Raw genomic sequence first — 10,487 nt, forward strand, 5'->3', positions numbered from 1 at the left:
CTCTCCGACCTGAGCCGAGCAGAGGGCCTTGTTCTCCGGATCGGCCGAAGGTGTTCCGGAAGGAGGCGAACCCTGAGGCGGGCCGGGCAAGCATTCCCTGCGGCCGGCAGAGCCCAACGACTAGTGGGACTCGGCGCGGGTGGGGGTAGCTGCAGCCTGGCTCTCGCCTGGCAGGAGCCGAGCTCGTTCCGGAAGAAGCCGAGCGGACCGGGGCCAGCCTCAGCGTCCCGGGAGTGAGGCGATAGCTGCGGCGGCGACAGCGCGGGCCGGGATGAACCGCGACGGCTGAGGCAGCGGAGGTGCCGGCTGCGCGGGCCACAGTGAGACTCCCTCGAAGCGCCAGCCCACCGTTCGGGGCTTTGCCTCTAGCCGAGCCCTGCCCCCGCGAGCCTCCAGGACCCCTTTGTGCGGCCGGAGGCGGCGGCGGGAACGGCCATGGCGGCCAACATGTACCGGGTGGGAGGTGAGTACCGGGCGCAGGGGTACGGGGTCCGGGGCGGGAGAGGTTGGGGTCGGGACTGGAGGGGCTCGGCACCGGGTGGCGCGAGGCGCAGCGTATGGGGCGGCATGGACCGGAGCGCGGACCGGAACCGGAACCGGGAGACGAGGAGCTAGGGTGCGGGAAACCGCGACGCGGCAGGGCGCCGAGACTCCTGGAGAGAAGCTGCGGGCAGCCCCGACGGCACTTTCAGGGCTGCGTCGGGGGCTCCCCGGGGCACGGAGTGGGCTTCGGAAACCGGTTCCGAAGGGGCTGACAGGGTGGGGAGGGAACGCGAGGGCTGGGGCGACAGCTTTGCCACCGCGGAGGAGCCACCCGGAGGTTTCCTCTTCCCAGGCGTTATTGTGCGCCTCAGTTCGAAAAGGTGGGGGCCCTGCGCTAGAGCGAACAATTACTTCGCCGCGACAGAGGTGTAACTCTTCGCTGAGTTGTGGGGACTGCAGGGGGAAGCCCTGCTTCTTGCCTGTTCCTTAAGGCTCACTTTTGAGTAATGGATCTGATTTTAGAACTAGGTGCGGTGGGGGTGGGGGACATCCTTATTTTCTTAGTCTTTACACTTTCACATCTCAGCGCTCTCTCTGCCTGAATCCTTATCTTCTTTTGATCCACTCAGGCCAACTTTCTCTCCTACTCTGGTGCTCTGCGTCTCTCCCATCTCCTCTGATCTTCGTGGTTCTCCCCCCTCCCTTCCCTTACAGATTACGTCTATTTTGAGAACTCCTCCAGCAATCCTTACCTGGTTAGACGGATTGAGGAACTCAACAAGGTGAGTGGAGCAGAATCCCTCTCCCTCCTTCCCTCAGTGATCTTTTCTGAGGTTTCTAACTTCAGGTGGAAGAGCGGACCCTATACTAAGTACCCATTCATATTCATTCATTCATTCATTGGATGTATTCAGGAAAGGCTATTGAGAGCTTAGCAGGAACTTGACTATTCTGTCTCTTGGGGGCAAAGGAAAGGGATTTGGAAGTCTGTCCTTGAATGTAAGTCTTTACTCATATTTTCTTGGGCTTTTTAATTTAGGTCCCTCTGAAACTTACTGTTATTTGTTTTTTTGTGTATTTCTGTTCCTAGATGATCAGTTTTCACTGCTACGTTGTTTTGTTTTTGTTTTTGTTTTTTTTTCTCCCCTTAGACTGCAAATGGAAATGTGGAGGCAAAGGTCGTCTGTCTTTTCCGGCGCAGGGACATTTCCAGTAGCCTCAACAGCTTGGCTGATAGTAATGCCAGTGAGTATCTTCATCCCTTTATTTTCCCCCTCCCCATGATCTGAGGCCTGGGCATGTCCCTGCAGGTACTTCCCCTGGTAGCATGCCCAAGGCAGAGGTGTGAGTTTGGGGGTGGGAAATGCCTGGCCTGAGGAGGGAGACCTGTTTTTACACGTTGGGGTTGGAAGCAGGGTGGAGAGATTGTGATAAGGAAAGCCATAATATGGTTTGTGTATGAGAATAGGAGAGAAACGATAAGGTTTATTTAGGGGATGAAGACGGGGTTTAGAGAAACAGAATGCTTTTCTAAAGGGGGGCAGTTTGGGATACATTGGGACAGTAGGTGGTGACTGAAGGTCAAGGTGAAGAGGAAGAGATTGTACTGAGAAGCTCGCATAACAGGGAAGCAGACTTATTTTGTAATCACAAACAAGGTGGTGAGAATACCTGGAAGTTAGAAGATGGCTGAAAGTTTTCTTGCACTTTGTAATTTCTCACCTCGCCCATTTCCCCGCCTGCCCCCCTCCATTTTACATCTTTCCCTTTTCATTTTGCTCTATTTTCATTCTCTTTAAGGTCTCATTTTCTTTTTTTAAAAAAAAACATGTTTTTCCTTAGCTTCTGTTTCCTTTCCTGCTTTGGTTTTCTTTTTCCTTCCTTTTGTTCCACCTTTCTAAATCATTTTCCTTTTTCAGACTACTCTGGGTGAGAAGGGGTTAAAGAGGAGCCAGGCTTACCAAGTTCCCTGGCCCTTTAGGGTTTCCAGCCCCATCTGGCAGGGGCTGACCTTGGCCTTGTCCAATCAGAAGGGGTGTTGGGGGTGTGGTCCCCCTTGCCTTAGCACAGGGTTTCCGGAGCACACAAGCGAGGGGTGGAGCCTACTGCACAACCCCCCCTTCTCCCTGAGGTTGGGAACAATGCACCAATGAGCCTGGGCCTGAGGCTTTTCTGCCCCCTCCCACTTTGGTTGGCGCCTAGCCAGGTTAACCCCTTCCACTAGGTTTCAGGGCAAGCTGCAGCTCTTTCAGGAGGAAGGTATTGGCACTGGCTTGAGAGGTGTTGTCCTTGAAAACCCTAGGAACTATTATTAGCCAAGTAGAGAATGAGGGATAGTTAGGGCTGCATGTGATGTTTTAGAGCAAAGAGTCTCCTGAAATTGAAAAGAACTGGTAAACACAGTCTTGTGTGATTTTTTTTTTTTATCTTACTGGGTTCCTGGACTTCAGGCTGGTTTAGCAAGAGACAAATGTAATGTTCTTGCTGGCCTGTTGTGGACTTTGGTGTCTGAGCATTGGCAGCTGGGTAGTGATGTATGTCTACAGCATTCTTCGTACTCTCAGCAGTTCTTCCCTAAGAGCACTACTGATAGAGTTGGGAGCATCTATGATGGGGTATACAGCTAAGAAGGAAAGCTGGTAGGATAAAGGTATAGAAAGGCAGACACCTGGGAAATGTGAGAAAAAAACAGCCAAGATAGGAAATATTTTCCCTGAGTTAGAGTTTCCAGGGTGGTGTCTTGCTGGATCCATTTCTGACTTGGTTTCTTCCTCCTTAATCTCCCAGGGGAGTTTGAAGAGGAATCAAAGCAGCCAGGGGTGTCTGAGCAGCAGCGCCATCAACTGAAGCACCGGGAACTTTTTCTTTCTCGGCAGTTTGAATCATTACCAGCCACCCACATAAGGTACAGGACAACTGGGGCCAGAATAGCCTGCATGCACTTAGGTAGAAGATGGAGAGAACGAGGTGGTATTCAGAGATGCTGTGGGGAGGGAGAGTGGGGCTCACCGGGGTTTTCTGATCTGTCTCCTATAGGGGGAAATGCAGTGTGACCCTCTTGAATGAGACAGATATCTTGAGCCAGTACCTGGAAAAGGAGGTGAGAAAGAGATGTTGAGAGAAGAGGGAGGGGAATGGGTATTGCTCACAAAAGGGAGGGGGAAAGGAGGACAATGATGAGGTACCGGGTTGCCAGACTGCCGGTCATGGAAACTGAGATACACCTCCCTCCCTGCCGCCTATGTGGATTGCTGCCCTGCTTACCTTGTCTCTCCCCAACTCCAGGACTGCTTTTTTTACTCACTGGTGTTTGACCCTGTGCAGAAGACACTTCTAGCTGATCAGGGCGAGATTAGAGTTGGTTGCAAATATCAAGCTGAGATCCCAGATCGCTTGGCAGAGGGTAAGCAACAGTACAAGACTGTATGGCTACTAAGTTATCTAATTCTAAGGGGCACTTTATTTTTTGTATTTTTTTTTTGCAATGGGGTCTCGCTCTGCTGCCCAGGTTGGAGGGCAGTGGTGTGATCTCAGCTCACTGCAAGCTCCGCCTCCCAGGTTCATGCCATTCTTCTGTCTCAGCCTCCCGAGTAGCTGGGACTATAGGCTCCCGCCATAACGCCTGGCTAATTTTTTTGTATTTTTAGTAGAGATGGGGTTTCACTGTGTTAGCCAGGATGGTCTCGATCTCCTGACCTCATGATCCGCCCGCCTTGGCCTCCCAAAGTGCTGGGATTACAGGCGTGAGCCACCACGTCCGGCCCCAAGGGGCACTTTAATGTTATAGTCTCTGTGAATGGTGTCACCTGGGGTTGTGTAGTGCACAGTCTGCAGGGCTCTCTGCCATGACCCTGACAGAATGGGACTGTAGGAACCTGAAAAGGGCAAATGGGAACAGTTGGGAAAAGAAGTCGGAGAGTTGACAGAATCCAAGCAGAAGAAGAGGAAGGAGGAAGTGCTATTGTGAATGAAAAGACACCAACTATTTCCCCCTGCCCTCTCTCTGTGGTTGCCATTGTTCTGTTCCCCAGGAGAATCTGATAATCGGAACCAACAGAAGATGGAGATGAAGGTCTGGGACCCAGACAACCCTCTCACGGACCGGCAGATCGACCAGTTTCTCGTGGTGGCCCGGTGAGGGGTGGGTGGATAGGGAAAATGGGCTGGGGGAGGTGTGGACATTGTTTTGAGTCCCATGGTTCTTAGAGGTGGACTTTATTTCTTTCATTGGCATAGATGTTTTCCTTCTTTCTCTTCTGGCTTAGTTTCCCAGCCCACTTGGACTTTCTTCTTCTTTGGCTTTTGACTTCTCAATTTCTCCCTTAGAGCTGTGGGAACCTTTGCAAGAGCTCTAGATTGCAGCAGCTCCATTCGGCAACCAAGCTTGCACATGAGTGCAGCTGCTGCCTCCCGAGATATCACCCTGGTGAGCAGAAGTTGGTGGGTAGTTGGGCAGGCTGGGCTTTTTGGGGACTTGCAGAGCCTAGGGACAGGAGAGGAGGGTATCTCTGAGGGAATGGGAGTGGTTTTTTTTTGTTTGTTTGTTTGTTTTGAGACGGAGTCTCGCTCTGTGGCCCAGGCTGGAGTGCAGTGGCGCGATCTCAGCTCACTGCAAGCTCCGCCTCCTGGGTTCACAGCATTCTCCTGTCTCAGCCTCCGGAGTAGCTGGGACTACAGGTACCCGCCACCACGCCTGGCTAATTTTTTGTATTTTTAGTAGAGACGGGGTTTCACCATTTTAGCCAGGATGATCTCGATCTCCTGACCTTGTGATCTGCCCGCCTCGGCCTCCCAAATTGCTGGTTTTATGGGTGTGAGCCACCGTGCCTGGCCGGGAGTGGGAGTGTTTTAAGGAGCAGGAAGCGAGTGGTGCCAAAAGTTTCAGGTCCTCAGTTGCTCTCCATCTTCCCCGTAGTTTCACGCCATGGATACCTTGCAAAGGAACGGCTATGACCTGGCTAAGGCCATGTCGACCCTGGTACCCCAGGGCGGCCCGGTGCTGTGTCGGGATGAGATGGAGGAATGGTCAGCCTCAGAGGCCATGCTATTTGAAGAGGCCCTAGAAAAGTATGGGAAGGACTTCAACGATATTCGCCAGGATTTTGTAAGTGGATGACGCTAGGAGGAGAGGTGACAGGTGAGGGAACCAGGACCTGGGGCCAGATGCCTGCTCATTCTTCTCCCTCTGCCCCTTAGCTACCCTGGAAGTCACTCGCCAGCATAGTCCAGTTTTATTACATGTGGAAAACCACAGACCGGTATATTCAGCAGGTATCATCTGGGCTGGGGAGGGTGGACCATAGGCTACCTGCTGACCTCTGCCTTCGAAGTTGATTATACTCTCCCTGCTCTGATCCTTCTCTTTCTTTTTTCCTTCTTACAGAAAAGATTGAAAGCTGCTGAAGCAGACAGCAAACTGAAACAGGTCTACATCCCCACCTAGTAAGTGTAGTGGTTAGGGGAGACCAGAGTGTTTTCCTTCCCTTCCCCTAACTTGTGCCTTCCTCAGTGATTGGGGGTGGGCAGGAGGTAGGGTCATATTGAGAGTGGAAATTGATTCTTTTCCTTGACCAGTTGCTTGGTTTTTTCCCTTCTCCTCGCTTTCCCCATTAGCACTAAGCCAAACCCTAACCAGATCATTTCTGTGGGTTCAAAACCTGGCATGAATGGGGCTGGATTTCAGAAGGGCCTGACTTGTGAGAGTTGCCACAGTGAGTTATGGGGGCACTGGGATGGTGGGGATGGGTGGAAGGCCCGCTGTGGCTCAAGAATCTGTGGGGCTCAGGTAGCATGCTTCTTCCCTGTCCCCCTCCTCTCCATGCCCTACAGCCACACAGTCTGCTCAGTGGTATGCCTGGGGCCCACCTAACATGCAATGCCGCCTCTGTGCTTCCTGTTGGATCTACTGGAAGAAATATGGGGGACTGAAGACTCCAACTCAGCTTGAGGGAGCCACTCGGGGTACCACGGTAAGGATCAGTGGGGGGAAAAGCAGGGGAGAGCAGTAAGCATATTGATGTGACCTTAGGTGAGGGCCAGAATATCCAACTCTTCATATGGTGATGGTTTGATGGGCAGGGGGTGCTTGATGCTGGTTGGGGAGACATATAGGCCAAGAGGTCAGTAAAGAGATTAGGTAGGAATAAATTGTCCTCTGCAGGGAATGGAAGAAAGAAGGGATCCTCAATGCTGATTTCTGCTCTCTCTTTCCTATGTTCTTCTTCTAGGAGCCACACTCGAGGGGTCATTTGTCCAGACCTGAAGCTCAAAGTCTCTCCCCTTATACAACCAGCGCCAACCGGGCCAAGCTACTGGCTAAGAACAGGCAAACTTTCCTGCTTCAGACCACGAAACTGACCCGTCTTGCCAGACGCATGTGCAGGGACCTATTACAGCCAAGGAGGGCTGCCCGACGGCCGTATGCTCCTATCAATGCCAATGCCATCAAAGCAGAGTGTAAGGGCAGGGAGTGATGGGGCTGGTGGTGGGTTTAGGGTTGCTCTGGTCGGAGACGATTGTTTCTCTGGATGTTTAATAACAGGAGGCATAGTAGGCCACAGGTAATTTTTTAAAGATTAGACTTGGCTTCTGGCCTCAGAGGAGACCTGAATAGTGAAGCCCTTCAGAAGCTTTCATCTTTGTTCTCCAGGCTCCATTCGACTTCCTAAGGCCGCCAAGACTCCATTGAAGATTCACCCTCTGGTGCGGCTGCCCCTGGCAACTATCGTCAAAGATCTGGGTATGGGATGAGGACCAGTGAAGGTGGCATCAGGCTCCCAGTCCGTTCCCTGTCCGACATCATCTCTCCCCTTGTTTTCTTCTTCCCCATAGTGTCCTCAGAGATTTAGTTTAACAAACTGTACTTTTGTCGTTTAATAATTTTTTTTGTAAACTATTCAGTATTACTGTACTGATTTGATAAGGTCATACTGATATTTGAAATACTAGTGATAGCTTGCCAGAACCTTCCCCCGTTGCTACTTTTGGGGATGCCCAGGTAAACTACTGGTCCAGGGAAGAGATGGAAGTAACAAAGGGGAACCGCGTAAGGAAGAAAAGGTATGAAAGTTTTCTATTACTTTTCTTCCAGTGGCCCAGGCACCCCTGAAACCAAAAACTCCTCGGGGTACCAAGACACCGATCAACAGAAACCAGCTGTCTCAGAACCGGGGACTGGGGGGCATTATGGTGAAACGGGCCTATGAGACTGTGAGTTGACAGAAAGGGGTAGGCCAAGCTGAGTTGGGTGGGCTTTTGTTTCTCATAGGAGTCTGAGAGGGTCCCTTCCCTCGTGCCATCCTACCTCTTTTCCAGATGGCAGGGGCAGGGGTTCCTTTCTCTGCCAATGGAAGGCCTCTGGCTTCAGGGATTCGTTCAAGCTCACAGCCAGCCGCCAAGCGTCAGAAACTAAACCCTGCTGATGCCCCCAATCCTGTGGTGTTTGTGGCCACAAAGGATACCAGGTAGGGAGTCTACTGTGCGAGGGGCTGAGAGGGACAGTCCAGGCTGGTGAGTGTGGGGAGTAGGAATTTCAGAGCAAGAGCTCTAGGAAGGTTGTGGATGAAGGATGGGGATGCCAGAAAAGAACGGGCCAGAAGGCAGAATTGCAGTGTGGAATGTGGGGCTTCACCTGGAGGGCTTAGTGTTCTCTAAGCCTTTTCTGTTTCTCACTTGCTCTTTCTGGCCAGGGCCCTAAGGAAGGCTCTGACCCATCTGGAAATGCGGCGAGCTGCCCGCCGACCCAACTTACCCCTGAAGGTGAAGCCAACGCTGATGGCAGTGCGGCCCCCTGTCCCTCTACCTGCACCCTCACATCCTGCCAGCACTAATGAGCCTATTGTCCTGGAGGATTGAGCACCTGTGGGGGAGGGAGGTGGGTTGAGAGGTAGAGGGTGGATGCCCAGGGCACCCAAACCTCCCTTCCCTTTCGTGTCAAAGGGAGTGAGGAGTAAGGAAGAGAGCAAGTGAGTGTGCGTCCTTGGAGGGGTTGGGCGCCCTCTGGTGTTAACAACCTCGAGACTTGTCTCATGCCTCCATGCTTGCTGATGGAGGACAGACTGCAGGAACTTGGCCCATGTGGGAACCTAGCCTGTTTTGGGGGGTAGGACCCACAGATGTCTTGGACAGTTTTGGGGGGAGGGTTTTTTAATTTTTTAAAAATTTTGCCTCCCTTTGTGAAAGGGGATGGGGAGGGGAAGAGTAAATAGATAACAGGTGGTGGTACCTGGTTGGGGGAGGGGGGCGTGCACTGCCATGTCTTTTTTTTTTTTTTTTTTTTTCCTAATTGGGGGTTTCTCTTTCTGTCCGGTGTCCGGACTATCCTAATTGGAGTTTGAGGCCCCTAAGCTGGCATCAACCCCAGGCCACGCTCGCTCTTTCCTTCCCTCCCCTCCCCCTCCGCCTTTTGTACGCCAGTTCTCAGAAATAAAGATCTTTTGTCCGTTTTTTTAACCTCGGATTCTGTAATTGGTTCTTATAGTAACAAATAAAAAGCTGTTTTCTTCAGCTTCTCCTGGCTCAGCTGTTCTTTGCCATGGGTGTGTGTTGTGTGTGTGTTGGGGGTGTCTTTGACAGGGAAAATAAAGGACAAAGGACAACAAAGGAGGTACAGATGGTTCTTGCCTTGGGAACAGCTTTATGAGATACGCAGCCTGGACCGAGGCGGCTTGCTCCAGCTAGCCTTCTTGTGGGATCCAAACTGCTCCCCAGCTCCCAGTGGTGGTGGAGCCCAAGCACCATCTTGGCCCAGATTCCTTCAAAGGAGTTGAGATGAGCTTTCTGGATGACTGGTGCCCTCCATAGGAAAGGGGAATGGGAGTGTTTCTTCCTCTGTTTCCCACCTCTTTCTCCCATCTCCCTTTTACTTCAGGAATTCTGGAAGTTGCTAGCAGCCAGGGTAACATGTATACCACCTTGGTGGTGGTGATGGGGGTTATAGGAGGATCCCCTCACCTAGCTGTGTGGTGTATTTGGCAGACAAGAATTCTAGCACTGAACCACCTGAGCACCTCTAGGTGTATGTGTACAGCCTGCTGCTTCAGGATCCTCAAGGCCAGTCTCAGCAACTGCCTTGATACCCTGATCCACTGTAGCACCGTTTCCTGCCTGAAAGGTTTGGGACACTGAGATCAGATGCCTGAGCTGGGCCCATTAGAAGGAACACCTTAGGAGAGAGAACAAGAAGTTCAGCCTACTGTGTGCTCCTTGGGCACTTCCTTTAGAGATGGGGAACAGCCTCAGCAGTTGTGACTTGCTCAAAGTCAAAGACCTTGGTGTCTGCTTAGGTCCATTGCTCTTTGCGCCATTCAAAGCTGTGGGCTGAGCCCATCTGAAAGTCCTCTCCACTTCGTTATGATCCCTGTCCCTAGGGCATCCCCAGCTCCTGTAGTCCCTCCCTGTACTGAGCCTACACCTCGGCGGTGTTGGGAGGAACTGACGATTATACTAGGTGCTCTGAGGTGCGACAGTGGCCCTGGCGCCTCGGGAGTACACCATGCAGCCCACTACTGCGGAAGGAGTGGGCCTGGCTCCAGGGACCTTGTGGAGTCCGGAAGGTGCCCGGTGGTGGCAGAGCTCCCCAACCAGGGTTAGAAGCAGTCGCAGAACATCCGTTTTGCGAGAGGACAGGGGGTGGAGGGAGAGAGTAACAGCCCTGAAAAGGTTGGAAGTCCAGGAACAGGCCTGGGTTCCGTGGGGCAAAGGATTGGAAGCCGCCGATCCTCCGCCTTTATTCGTCGGGTAAATAAGGGTCGAGTGGTACAGACACAAGGGTGTCTACTGCAGGGTGAAGGAGCTGCAGCTAGACGCTACCCGGCGCCAGCCTTTGTGGCTGCTGTCATAAATATTCACGACGCTTTGGGCCAATCAACGCCTGAACACCTTAAAGCACACCAATCGGCTTACCGCATGCAGATAAGCATCGTAACGCGCGGCTTTTCCTAAAACGGGCGGGGGACTAGACAGCCGCTAGGAACGGAACCCGGAGTCGAAGAAGCTTGGTTTCC

At 52.3% G+C, this 10,487-nt stretch overlaps 1 protein-coding gene across 2 annotated transcripts; it reads left to right on the forward strand.

Annotated features, from left to right (window-relative positions):
* Window positions 1-20: 20 nt before the first annotated feature.
* MTA2 (metastasis associated 1 family member 2) lies at window positions 21-8,993 on the forward strand. Of its 2 annotated transcripts, none has more exons than XM_033206732.1 (18): window positions 21-463; window positions 1,198-1,265; window positions 1,635-1,728; window positions 3,271-3,388; window positions 3,520-3,583; window positions 3,769-3,886; window positions 4,515-4,617; window positions 4,810-4,909; window positions 5,399-5,587; window positions 5,680-5,754; window positions 5,867-5,925; window positions 6,097-6,194; window positions 6,313-6,452; window positions 6,711-6,939; window positions 7,133-7,222; window positions 7,574-7,692; window positions 7,798-7,946; window positions 8,172-8,993. In XM_033206732.1, exons 1-18 carry the CDS (start codon window positions 436-438, stop codon window positions 8,335-8,337), a joined length of 2,007 nt encoding a protein of 668 aa, XP_033062623.1. In that variant the 5' UTR covers window positions 21-435; the 3' UTR covers window positions 8,338-8,993. The 2 variants fall into 2 exon arrangements, with proteins under 2 accessions (XP_033062623.1, XP_033062624.1); XM_033206733.1 differs by lacking the exon at window positions 21-463 and adding an exon at window positions 599-863.
* The last annotated feature ends 1,494 nt before the right edge of the window (window positions 8,994-10,487 follow it).

Source organism: Trachypithecus francoisi, unplaced genomic scaffold, assembly GCF_009764315.1.
Source record: "Trachypithecus francoisi isolate TF-2019V2 unplaced genomic scaffold, Tfra_2.0 Lachesis_group8, whole genome shotgun sequence".
NCBI lineage: Eukaryota > Metazoa > Chordata > Mammalia > Primates > Cercopithecidae > Trachypithecus > Trachypithecus francoisi.

Bases quoted from the DNA above. Each gene is read 5' to 3' on its own strand.
- MTA2 (XM_033206732.1), top strand. From the start codon at position 436: ATGGCGGCCAACATGTACCGGGTGGGAG. The intron at 5,926-6,096 runs GTAAGTGTAGTG...TTTCCCCATTAG, and splicing joins CAGGTCTACATCCCCACCTA to CACTAAGCCAAACCCTAACC. The intron at 6,453-6,710 runs GTAAGGATCAGT...TTCTTCTTCTAG, and splicing joins GAGCCACTCGGGGTACCACG to GAGCCACACTCGAGGGGTCA.